The 13,926-nt window shown below is 39.6% G+C and overlaps 1 protein-coding gene across 1 annotated transcript in view; it reads right to left on the reverse strand.

The window, feature by feature from the left end:
* Positions 1-13,926, reverse strand: part of Mreg (melanoregulin) — a 66,695-nt gene that overhangs the window by 1,908 nt on the left and 50,861 nt on the right. Inside the window, 2 exon segments of the mRNA XM_010611064.2 lie at positions 294-457; positions 1,815-1,905. Coding sequence (XP_010609366.1) covers positions 294-457; positions 1,815-1,905 — 255 coding nt within the window.

The raw sequence follows: 13,926 nt of genomic DNA on the forward strand, positions 1-13,926 counted from the left end.
ACAAATGATTCAAAACCCTACCTGCACAACAAAACCAGCTGAGAGACATAGATACTTAAGTCACAAACCAAGCCTGAGTAGCTTTTAGGTATGATCAAGAAATCTGTATTTTCAAAGATTTTCAGGTGCTTCTGATGTTGCTGGCCACTGGAAACCAGTATGTATAATGTTGGTACCATCTGCCACCCTGTCCTTTAGTGGTGCCAGGGGCACTGGAATGGAGTATAAGGAATAACAGGAAAGACAAAAATCTAAAGCAAAACCAGGGCAGATGAAGAAAAGTATCCACTTACCACAACAAAGAGATATCTCTCTGAGAGCTCCCAACTGGTTGGAAAAATACTGGTCTCTTCAGCCAGTTTTAACAACATCTCTCGAGCTTTCCTCATGTTTTTGGAATCACTCATGGTGCTAAGTTTAGTCACTGACAACAAAGAATCCACCTCCTTTTGAAAACCTGAGGTAGAAAAATTTACCCTTCATGTAAAGCAGTCACTAGGAAATAATTGTCCTATAATCCCAGTCCCTGCCAGAGATAAAAAGGGGACCCAAGTGCAGAATCTGCATAAACATCAGAAAACTGAAGCCAGTGGTGGTCTTCCCTGTGCTGCTTCCCAGCACAGTGTGACTGGCAGGGTCTTGAATTAAAACTCAGTGTTTCTTCTTACTGACTTCATCCTTAGCATTTTCTCTGAGTTACACCTCACATACTCTGCCACTGCCTGCCTGCTGCCCTTTGTTTAGTCTGAAACCCTCTTCTCTGTCCTTCCTTATCTTCACCACCCTTTCTGTCCCTAGAATGCCTATGTGCCCTCAACCTGCAAAGTGGTCACCTCCAGGTTTCTCCTGCTCCAAGCCCAGATTTCCTTCATCAAGACACTATGGCTGGCTGGTGAAAATTATTTGGCCAAAGGAGAAAAGACTTAAACCTGTCTGGGTAACTTACCTTGTGAAAAAGGAGACTATTAACTCACAGTGATGTTGGGTGAGTTCAGAGGGCAGAGGTTCATCTCATCTCGCTCTACTCCAACTAGAGCATCAGGGCCTAGCAAGTTGGCAACCCACTTTTGAAAAGTTATGGTGCTGGGCCATCATGATCAATCAAAGCAGAAGGATGACGGCTTTCAAAATTGATAAATTTGTTTTTTAAATATCAAAACAAAGCCATCATGATGTGAGGCCTTGTAGATTATATCACAACTCTGAAGAAAAAAATATTACCCAACATCTACCCTAATACCTCAGGTATTTTTCCCAACCTTAAACCATTTGTTCTTTTTACTTCTGAAATTTTGTATTGTCTTGCTGACTGTTACAAACAACATTTCTCCCAACCTTTCTCAACTCTAAAGCTAATACTGATTGGCCAAACTCCCCAATCTAATTCAATCCATGTACAGTGGCAAAACAGTAAGTAGTCACTCCCATATGCCTCTACTGCACCGTGCTACCCTATCCTAGGGATAGATGGACTGGCACAACGAATGACATGAAGCATGTCCTCTCAAGACACGGGCTGGTGACAACAGAAATATCTTTTGTATATGCATGAATATGTAATAGCAAGATTGAGAAAATAAGTACATGGCAGCCTTCCAAGATACATCATGTAAAGGTACAAGTTCCCAATGATCAATGTAACTGTATTGTATAACTAAAATGTTATACATATAAACTTAATGAAAAAAAGTACATGGTAGCCTTAATTAATCAATTGCTCACATTCCTCTTTATGAAAAAACATTATGGAGAAAGTAAAGAGTAATGACAACAGCTATTTATTTTTACCACTTTACAAACTCTTTCAGACTTACCCAAATCTTCTAAAATGCGTTTCCATTTGTTTCTCACTTCCCTTCTAATCTGCCGGAGGGTATAGATATCATAGTTGAGTTTCTGCCACTCCTGTAAGAAAATAAAAATTCAGTTTTATTTATACCCTTTGATCTAAATCTCTACCATATTTTTGAACCTCATTTTGCTTAATGATGTGGTTCTGTTCTCGTTAATCTTCAAAACATGCCTAAAACAAGAGGATGGGTGAGATAGACTTGACAGGAATAGCATCAGCTACCATTTCTGGAGAATCAGCTTTGTACCAGGTGGCCTGGTACTTTACATAAATATCTCACTTGCACTCTTCACATTACCTAGTCTCTCAGCTGCAGTACAGCTGCAGTTACAGCAACCTCATGGGTGATGATGGTAAATATCCTATTTAAGATCATTATAGGCCAGGAGTGGTCACACATGCCTGTAGTCCCAATAGTTGGGAAGTGTGAATCAGGAGGATCATGAATTCGAGGCCAGCCTAGGCTATAAAATAAGTTGAGAGAGAGAGACTGACTTACCAAAGACTGAAAATATACAAAAGCACAATACCTGTACAAAGTGAGTGCCTGATTTATAGGTACACCAATTTAAAGGTAAAGAAACTAAAAACTGAGGCATGAACAGCTTAACTGACTAATCCAATATCATTCAGCCAATAGGTTTCAGAGTTGGTACAGAAATCCAAGTCTCGCTCCAAGTTCAAGAGAAAATGGACACACCAAATGTTAGCATCTAGCATAGACCTGGGAACCCCGAGTGTCTTGCTCCCTAGCCAGTATTCCCTGTACTATATCTCAGCACCACTCTATTTTATTTGCATTCTTTTGATAGGATGAATCTTTCAAGAACTCAGCTAGTTATTAGGTTACCAATCTGAAAATCTCTGTATAAGTCTATGTGTCGTAAGTCACCATGTTGGTCCCAACACAGAAACTGAATCTTTTAGGAGCATTGGAATCTTCATTGAGCTAGGCTAAGTATTTCTTTAAAATGCCATGAAAATTTGTTTTCAAGGAGACTTATGTATAGAGAACAGTCATTTTACAGATTATACCTTTTAAGCTTTCTTAGCAAAGACATTAAACTCACATCTATCCTAATGTATAGCTTAAAAAATCATTCTAAATGCTCCATTTAAAACTGAAGCTATGAATTTTGACTCCTCTAAAAATGTTTCAGTGATACTATTATTTCCCAGCTAAATTCCTTCCAAGACTTGCCTTGCTGATTGCCAATCAACTTTCATGACTGATTAAGAAAAATAAATTTAGTTGACATTTACAAATGTTTCTAGATACCACTTTTTTAAAATAGCTAACAAAATAAAGTCTATTTTGTTCTGGCTATATTTTAGATCTCTTATCTGAGGATATGCCATAAAAAAGGTATGGACTTTCAACTTCTTTCTTAAAGTCAGGAAGCCATGGATTTCCGGGTTCTTTTTTGTTTGTTATTTTTTAATTGTTGTTTGAACCAAAGGCATGTGCACACATGCATGTAAACAAGTGTGCAGGGCCTAGATTTGGGGATAAAGTCTGGGAGAGAGTAAGGTTAACTAAGTCATCTAAAAAATATGCAACCCTGACCTCCTCTGTAGTGTCATATTAAAGCACACCTATCCAATTACATAAATTTAGGGGAGCAGAACCTGAGTATTGTTCTTTTTCATTGAATTGACCTTACTGTATTTAATTGACAGGATAACCTACTGAAAAAGACCATGGGTGCTGAACTAGACCATCCAGGTTTGGATCCCAGTTCCACCATTTATTAAAAGCCTGACTTTGGGGAAGTTCTTAGCTTCACTGGGTCTCAGTTGCCTCATTTGCAATATGGCAATATTACGACCTACACCCCACTGGTTTATTTGAGGTTCATTAGGTAATACAAGCCCTTGCAATGGAGGTTGGTGCATATTCTTCCAAGTCAGTATACATACAATTAAACCGTCCTCAAAGATTCAGAAACATTTCTACTATGAGAATGGAGAACATTACATATTAACTTATGCAATATCTCACTTGGAGGATGTCCAGAAAAAATTTTCTCAGTTTCTTGGCATCAAATGGGCTTTTACTTTTCCTAAAAGTAATTATTTCATCTTTCTGGCTATTTAATTTTATAACTGATCAGTCTCCATTTTAACCTGAAAATTTGAGTTGTTTCATAGAAAATATGAAAGGGTTAGTCAGTATTTGAGAATCACCATAATTTTGGCCTATTTACTAGCTTTTTATCCTCTGTTCTTGTGTTCTAGTTTGTGCTATCTCACCGTATTTTCAGGTGTCCTAAATCTTTTTTGACAAAAAGACTATAAATAAATTATTAGCCAGAGCCTCAATAAAACTGACCCTCTTTTGTGGACTTAATGAAAAGTGCTCAGCATCTAAATCACACTTGATTAAAGACCTGCACAATCAATCCACAAACAAGTTGCTGCTTATATTAATCTTTTATGTAACAAAACACTGGGTGGCTCTGTTAACTTACAGTAAAGGTCTCTACTAATTTTCTTAGCTCCTTAGGCTGATTCCTCAGACCTGCTCTAAATGTAGGCAAATCTCTATTTTTTCAGATACTTTTGCACAACAGGTCATCCCTGCTCTCCATCTACTGGTTATTTTGCTATAAATATCAACGCTGAATGCTATACAAATTCTTTTAGTTTCAGAGCCTATTTCTGTGACATAATGTCTGAAGGAGAAGCAACAAATAAATAGCAATCAATATGAGATTTTAAACTCTGCTAAACTGGATCTATACCTGAAGCTTCTTTGGATTCCAACCTCCCCTACCATGACTTGAAGATTATCTCCACATGGCAGGTACTTGTTAAGATTAGTGGAATGAAATTATGCATTTCATATGTCCATATTATTACTATCTTCTTTTGACAGAATAATCCCCAATAACTATGTATAAAAGTATCTGGAAGTTTATACAACAAATAAAGCTCTAAAACCAGTAAAAGCTTGAGTGGCATTTTAACTTAGAATTGGTATTTGAAAAAAAAAAAGTGGTAAGAAGAAAATTTTAATTCCTCTTAAATATATGATCCCAAAGAAAAGTCCTAAGAGGGTCAGGGATTTAGCTCAGTGGTTCTGCTGCCTGCCTCACAAGTGCAAGGACCCGAGTTCGATTCCCGGTACCAAAAAAAAAAAGTCCTAAGTGCAGCAAATAAAAAATGGTGACATTGGGCCGGGGATTTAGCTCAGCAGTTCAGTGGCCTGCCTTGCAAGTGCAAGGACCCGAGTTCAATCCCGGGTAGCATAAAAAAAAAAAAAAATGGTGACATACAAATTTTTATCCAGTTATGTTTCTCCCTAACTAAAATAACTAACTCACTTACCTAACCCCTACTAATAGAAGAACAAATATTTTTATGAATTTCTATAATTTTTAAATTTTAATGATTTATTTGTAAGCTTGAGACAATTTTGAAAATAACTAAAGATCAAATATTCTTGACACATGAATTCAATTAACTAGACATCTAAGTTAAAATCTTGCTTTATAAAATGACTGTTTTTCATGATTTCTGAATAATATATTAGCAGTCCATGTGATATCATAGCCTAAAACTTTAATGAGGAGTAAATTCGCAAACACAGCAAAAGAAACAATACAGAGTTAATTTCATAAAATACCTTGGAACCAAGTCAAATTAAAAAACATGTGATGGAAAATTAATAACTGAAGACATTTATAGCTGAATTCCTGAGGATTTTTCCTCTCTAGTATTGAGCAAACCCGGATTAGGGCTACCTGATAAGAAGGTTGAGATAACAGTATAAAAGGCAGAAAAAAACCTCAATCTCCTGCCACCATCAACAGCTAGTTGTTTTCTAGTTCTGGACTGGCCCTTGACCTTAAGCCTGATTGAATTGTCTCAAATCACTTTCTTGTGCACATTAAAACATCTCCCCCACTCTACCCTCAAACCATGATAACAGCCATTCCACTCTCTGCTTCTGTGAACTGGTCATTTTAGATTCTACATATAAGATCATACAGTTTTTGTCTTTCTATGTCTGGCCCATTTCACTTAGCAGAGTAAGATCTAAGTTCATCCATAGCATTGCAAATCACAGGATGCCACTGTCCCAGCATTCAAGAGGCTGAGGTAGGAGGATCATTGTGAGTTTGAGGCTAGCCAGAGCTACATAGTGAGTTCAAGGCTGGTCTGAACTATAGCAAGACTCTGTCTTGAAAACAACAACAAAAAAGGACAGGATGTCCCTCTTTCTTAGGTGTGTGTGTACCTCTGTGCGTGTGTGTATGTGTGTGTGTGTGTGTCACATTTTCTTTATCCGTTCATCTACTGATGAACATTGCCTGATTCTGTATCTTGGTTATTGTACCTAATGCTACAGTGAACATAAGGTGGCAATACACCATATGGTGGCCATAGGTAATAATAGTGCATTTGTCACTTGAAATTTGAAATATAACAGATTTTAAGTGTAATTATCCCCCTATACTCGCCCAATTAGTGAATATGGATAGTAAATTACATATTCATTTGTATAATAATTCTATCAAATCATTACCTACATCTTGAATACCTAAAATTTTCACTTTTCAAGTAAATTTTTTTTTTTTTTGTACTGGGGATCGAACTTGGGTCCTTATGTTTAAGAGGCAGGCACTGGAACCAATGAGCTAAATCCCCAGCCCTCAAGTAAGTTGTTTAAAATTAAAAAAAAATATTTGATTCTTATAAAAAGTACTTTTTACTTCTTGTTCAAAAGATGGTTTAATCAGGCCATTTTAGCTCAGTAGTGCCTCAAAAGTGCAAGGTTCTGAGTTCTATCCCCAGTACCAAATAAACAAACAAACAAACAAACAAAAGATGACTTAATCATAAACATTTGTAGTAATGCACATGTTAATTATCTTGATTGAGTCATTCCATATGTACATTTGAAAACACAATGTTGTATATAATATATACAATTTCATTTAATAATAAAAATAATTTTTAAAAAGATGATTTCTACATTTCAAAATATATATTTAACAATAAGTTATAACTTAGGAACAATTTCAAAAGAGATCAATTTATTTTTTAATTATAAAAGAGATTATAACTTCCAGGAAGTTGACAAACAGCAGAGAAATAGCCCCTCTGAGATTTGGTGTCCAGCAGCTGGAATACAGCAACGTGAGGAAGAGAATGAGGGAAGTGCAAGTATTTGAAGCGAGAACTGAAGTCCACGGGGAGAGGAAAGAGAGGGACCTCAACACAAAAGAAGGAGGTGGCAAGCAGTGCTTTCTCTCTGAGCCCTGGCTTGCTGCATAGGAGGAATGGCTTGAACCTGGGGTACATGATGACTACTGGCAACTCCAGAGACCTCCATGGAGAAACACACCAGTGGAACAGAGGGGTGGATGCAGCAGGCTGCACTGGTTGGGGGTTATTTGAGTTCACATGTCCCCCAGGAGAGGGCAACTGGCCAGCTGCCAATTTGGAGAGGAATCAACTGAGCTTGGAATTCAGAGCAGCTGTGGGTTGGCTCCATCTAGTGGCTCCTAGTTCAGGGTGAGGTGGAGCTGAGGTGAAGTCAGCAGGTCAACAAGCCAAATTCAAGATAGCAGGGAGCTTAGTTCAAGCTGGCAAGAGACTCATAGTTTGTTCCAGCCTCATAGCCAGAAACCAGTCTGAATTTCAGTGGAACTAAAAGTACAGATTGCTGGGTCAGTCCTACTTCTGGAATACTCTATGAGCCAATTCTATTTAGTATTAGACGACTGAGTTTCTTTTTCTGGTCTTCACATATGAAGAATTCAAACTGCAAAACCCACTCGCTGCATATACAAACAAAAAAAGAAAATATAGATATTACACAAAATATCACTTATTTTCCCCCTCTATCTCCTGGCAAAATTTCAGCCTATAGACCCACTGAGGGTGGATATGGCTGACTAAGGGATACAGTGTTAATGGTTCTGTCCCTGCATCACAGTCTCACTAGTCCGAGAGCATGGTGGCACTAAACAGTGACAACAGCAGCCCTGGTCTTTTGACTTTTGGTCCTCCCCTGAATCCTGCCCAACAGAACAGAGCCTTTCCACATCGTAAACTCTTGTTATAACAGGGGAGAGGGATGGTGCTATGATTTAGACCTGGAGTGTCCTCCCAACACCTCATGTTTTTGGAAGATGGATCATGGGGGCCCTATACTTCTGGCTTGCTGTTTGGAGGTGGGACCTGGTCAGAGGCAGGTCACTGGGGTATGACCTGGAAAGTTATCTCCCTCTCCAGCTCCTTTTTCTCTCTGCTTCCTGGACAGCAGCTTTCCTCCCCTGCTCCAAACCCTCTCGCCTTATCATTCCTGTCTTGGAGCCAGCTGATCAGGGACTGTGACTGTAAGCCAAAATAACACCCCCAACACACACACACACTTTAAGTTGTGGGTATCAGATATTTTGTCCCAGTGACTTGAAAAGTGACTAAGACAGATGATTTACATCTAATCAGTTAATTTCTTCTAAAGCTCCAGGGGTCAGAGGCTTAACACTACTGGCTTAACCACTCAACTCCCTCAGGAAACATATATGCTGCCAAAGTAAGCAAATCAACTCCCCTTTGAAGACACACTGAATCTTTGTTCCTGGATCTAATGACCAGTTCAAAGTGAATTTCTGATTCAGTAACCTTTAATTCAAAAATATATTCACCACCTGAGATACAATTCCTAAAATGACTTTATGCTTTGTCTTTCTTGGATGGTTAAAAAAAAAAGAATCTTCAGAGCAGAATGTTATAGCCAGGGTGAAATCTGCCTCATCCTCTTCATTCCTGACCTAGGGATAAAACCATCACCAGCTGAACTTTAAGAAATGTTATATGTGATCTTCACAAAAACTCAGCTCAGAAGCCAGAAAGGTCTTTCCTTAGTTTTATAAAGGATGCCTTTCTGGACTTATGCAACTTGCCCCCATGCCCAGCCTCCAGCAGCAGTCAAGCAGAATTCCAATACAAGGATATTGATTTCCAAAGCCCATCCACCTTAGAAAAGAAAATAAGGACTATTATTTTTGTTTCCTCAAATTCAATTTCCTTGATCTTATGCATTTACTATTTATGTGAGATAATGCACTCATAAAGTGACAATTCAAAAAGTACCAGGCTCTGTCACCCAACCAGCAGTGGTCACTCAATAAATAATTATCTAGGCCAGGGACTTAGCTCAGTGGTTCCACTGCCTGCCTCGCAATCACAAGATCCCAAGTTCAATCCCCAGTACCAAATAAATAAATATCAGTTTGTCCCGTATCCATTTTCCTCCACAAATGGTACTATTCCATACCCTGACTTTTGGTTCTCCCCTGAATTCTATCCAGCAGAACAGAGCCTACACTTTTCACTTGATAATCTATCTTAACTATCAGTCTAATCAGAATATAAAGTTTTGGCCCTTCTGTTCTCACAGGTAATATGCACTATATACAACTCTTTGGGAATTCCCACTTCAACTCAAACACCACCAACTCCATTAAAAGAAGACACCATACAACTGTGATTATAACAAATATGTCTAAATCAGGGAGCTACACATTGTATAGGACTCAATATTTTCGTGAAATCTTAGAATAGTGACTGTTCTCAATTTCCTTCCAGTTTGTACCACCTCCCATTTTATGCCACTTTCTACTTAAAATGAAGAGGAATTTTCTAAAAGATGGAGAAATTGGGCCGGGGATTTAGCTCAGTGGTTCCGCCGCCTGCCTTGCAAGTGCAAAGACCCGAGTTTGATCCCCAGTACCAAAAAAAAATAAAATAAAAGATGGAGAAATCACTTGACTGCTTACCCAGCTGTTTTCTTTCATCCTGTAAGTACTGTAGGTATCAGATAAGTAGGAGAAAGACATGTAATAAATAAGTGGTGGGTATCTGAATTTTAGCAAGCATCTAAGAAATTTTCATGTTCCCCTGAAAAACCTGAGATGGATAATGCTGATGAGGGTCACTTTGCAACCACTGAGGAGTACTTAAAACCATTGTTGTCAGGCTAGGAAAGGTCCCCAGAATATACTACAAGCTCAGTTTCAGAGCTAAGTTACCATTTTTTGATCAGTGACATTGTAAAGCCAATGATCACAAAATGGGAATTATTACTAATTCATGGAATAAGAAAATTACAATTTAAAACATAAAATAACCAAGAAAGCCTATGAAATAACATCTAAAGGTCACAATTTATTAGGAATAAACAAATATGTACCTTACTTTTAGGTTAAAATAAATCAGCACAAAGTACCAGACATGCCTTACAGGACATGTGTACACTACACGGGAAAGAAAGACCTAAGGTCTAAATGACACCAAAGCTCCAAGTCTACCCAAAATGTGCCGCTCTATTTTCATTTGGTGGACACCTCTGTACCAAGTATAGCACTGGGCTTACAAAAAAACATGAGTAATAAGTGGACCTCGCTTTAAAGAAATGAAAATGTAAACAAAAAGGTAATGCAACAATAAATTGTATTAATAGAAGTGCTGCCCCAAAGGAAGTAGCCATCAATATCTGCACAGAACATGTGGGGGAAATAGAGTTGTCAACCAGCCCATTAGCCAGGAGAAAAGCAGCTAAAATGTCATGGTGGCCTAGCTGACAGATCTCAGAATTAGAGAGCTGTGAAGGATGTGACAAACATCTTCAAAATTTAAATAGTTGCTATATGGGAGAAGGATTCATTTTCTTTGCTTTTGTTTATTAGTTTTGCTTGTTTGTTTTTTCCTAATAGTTTCAGAATGTAGAAGTCAAAGTAGCAGGTGGAAGTCACAAGAAAAAGGTCAATGTAAAGAGGAACTTTCTCCTGGAAATGAAAGCTCTGAAAGATAACAAGCCCTCCATGATTAGAATGCTAAAGTACAATTTCTATACTTTCTACAGAAATACTTTATAATCCCTAGAAATATAAATTATATGGGCTCTTTCAGTATTTCTTTGTATCACTGGGAAAAAAATCCTAACAGGTATTATCAAAGGATAGATACACACATACGTACATACGTACATACGGATGATAGATGGACGATAGATGACTGGTAGGTGGATGACATAATTGAGATATATAGATGATAGACAGATGAGAGATAGAGTCAATATTTATAGACCAAATAAGGCATCTACTACTTCCTAAGCAGTGCTCTAAGCTTACATATATCTACTCAATTACTCCTCACAATCTGATGTTACCCTATGAAATGGATACTATTATAATCCATCCTAACAAAGAGGAATCGAAGACTCAAAGAGATGAGTGCACACAGTAGTAGGTGAACAGCTGATTCAATCCCAGGCAGTCTGGCCACCACACTTAGCCACACAGCCTCTTAAAACAGGAAGGGGGTGACTGGGAGGAAGGGAAGAAAAGCAGAGGAAGAGAGAGAGCAGCTGGTTTCAGACCAACTCCATGCCACAGGAGCCGTGCCTGAGGAGGAAAACCAAACACAATTGAAGTCTGGAGGGAAAATAGAACTTTTTGAGAGGCAGGCCTCCCACACTCTAATCAAGAATGCTGCCACACCTAGGAGTTTTCTTCCTAAAGAGTGGATTCTCTGGGAAGTAGCCCTGACTTCCTTGGGGACTTCCCTCCTGCTCTTCCCTCCTGAAAGATGGTGGGATGGACCTCGAGCCCCACCTACTTTCCCATCCCTTCCTTCCACACACACACTCCCTCCCTCCACCAGTTTCTACTTCCTGTTTGAGACCAAGTCAAGCCACCGGAGAGGCAGAGGTGGTGTGAGTGGCAGGAGCTCCAAAGGTCTGAAATTCTAGGGACCAAGGAGACAAGGTAAGTATTTTGTAATGAGCTCTGCTTGTTTGCAAAACGAAGAGCTGTTTTGGAAACTATGCCTCAGGCTTCAGGACAGAACCCTTGGTAACACTTACCCATGGTACCTCTTCTGCTATCCCCTTCAATGTCCTCCTCTCATCTCACAAGGAAGCATTTCTTTAGAAAATTCCCTGCAGAGCTTGCACCCTTCTGTCTACTTCTCCATGCTTGGAAGATTACAGGGTTACAAGAATGCTTGGTTCAGAATCAGCCTAGTCTTTCTCAGAGCTCCTCGTGACAAACCACAGTTTCACTCTCTCACATGACAGCTGCCTCCTCCTGGAGTTAGTCAGCTGGCACATTTGAACAGTCACCCAAATGCTTGACCTCAAATGCCCAATCCAAAAGAAAAGGGGTTTGCAGAGAATTACAGTAGTTCACTCTTCTTAATATGCCAGCTGGTTTCACTTATGCAAGCAGCCAAGATGCCCTTCCCTTAACCCCTTGATCCCCTCTAGTTCCATTTCCAAGGCTGCTACACGGCTTCAAAGTAGGGCCTGCACCTGCTGCTCTCCCTGCCTCCATGTTCCTTCATACCATCCCCTGGCAGTCAGCCTTCATCAGGATCTGCTCCTTACGGAACATGCCACGGCACTTACCGCCCCCGCCATCACCATGCCACAAGTGACCAAATCTGGTGATGTCTCATGGTCCTGCCCCAAACACCTTCACTGTCTAAGCATTTCATCCTGATAGCTGTTCTCTTCTCATCATGCCTCTCTAGACTTCAATGGGAAATGGGGGAGGGATTAAGCATTTACATTAGCTGTCCTTATCTTCAGTTTCACTTTCCACAGTTTCACTTACCCATGGTCAATTATGATATAAAACTGGTAAATGAAAAATCATAGAACTAAACAATTTATAAATTTTAAATTGTGTCCCACTCTAAATAGTGTGCTGAAATCTTTGGATGTTTCACTACATCCCATCTGAAACAAAAATCATTCCTTTGTCATGACTATCCATGCTGTGTATACCACCTGCCTGTAGGTCACTTAGTGGCCCTGTCAGTTAAGGAATCATAGAGTTTGTTGTTAAGTAACCCTGTTTTATAAAATGCAAGCATGATGCTGAAAATATATGCCAAAGAGAAGCCATAAAGTACTTTAATTCCATGAGAAAAAGCTAAAGTTCTCCACTTTACAAGGAAAGGAAAAAATGTATTTATTTTGTTGGTGGGTTTTTTGTTATGTTTTATTTTGCAGTGCTAGGCATCAAACTCAGAGCCTCACACATGTTAGGTAAGTGCTTTACCACAGAGTCATGCCCCGAGCCCCAGAAAGAAAATATAAACTGAGGCTGTCACTTCTGGTAAAAGAAGGGCCCCCTTCATATGCAGTTTCAGGCATCCACTGCGGACTTTGGAATATAAACCCTGCAGATAAGGAAAACAACTGCACTTAGTGCCCACTAAGTACAGCAGGCACTAGATCCTCCGCCATCCTGTGAGATGGTCATTAATACCATTCATATCCTAGAGGATAGGTTCAAAGTCGGAGAGGATAGAGTCAAAGTCAATAGGAGATACGGGATTTGGATCTGTTCTCTCTAAAGTACATCCTCTAGCTGATCTCCCTCCCTCTTTTCCTCTCTTCCCTTTGCCAGTTCCTCCTCTTTTGTATCTTCCTTCATGCAGTCCTCTCCCAAGGTTCTAGGTAAAGCCCCTTTTCACCTCTATTTCCCTGGATAACTTCCCCAGTGCCTCAATTTCTGTCAGCACTACTTCTCTGTTGGTGACTCCCAACTATCTTTCTTTACTCCTGATCCCAAGTCTTGGCTACAGGTCTGAGTTTTTACCTTAGTGCTGGATATCGGCATGTGATCAGGCTGCTGGCATGGGATAAGCCCAATCAGACTCCTCCACCATCCTTCCCCAAGCCAGCAGCACCTGCCCTCATGTTCCCCCAGCTTGGTCAGTGTTATGGGTTAGATCTGAATTGTCCCCCAGAGGCTCATGTGGAAAAAAAAGTTTAGTCCCCAGTGCAGCAATGCTCAGATGTAGATCTCTCTGGAAATGACTGGAGCCTCAGGGCTCTGATCTCGTCAATGGGCTAATCTATTGATGCATTCATAATTGAATGGACTACAGGGAGATGGTGGAAACTGTAAGTAAGTGGGACCTAGTGTGAGGGAAGTAGGTAACTTGGGACATGGCCTTAAGGGTATATTTGTACCTGGCCCTTCCCTTCCCCGCTCCTTGCTCTGCTTCCTGGCCATCATGAGGTGATCAGCCTACTCCTCCAC

This window comes from Fukomys damarensis, unplaced genomic scaffold, assembly GCF_012274545.1.
Source record: "Fukomys damarensis isolate Sample0158 unplaced genomic scaffold, DMR_v1.0_HiC HiC_scaffold_16, whole genome shotgun sequence".
Lineage (NCBI taxonomy): Eukaryota > Metazoa > Chordata > Mammalia > Rodentia > Bathyergidae > Fukomys > Fukomys damarensis.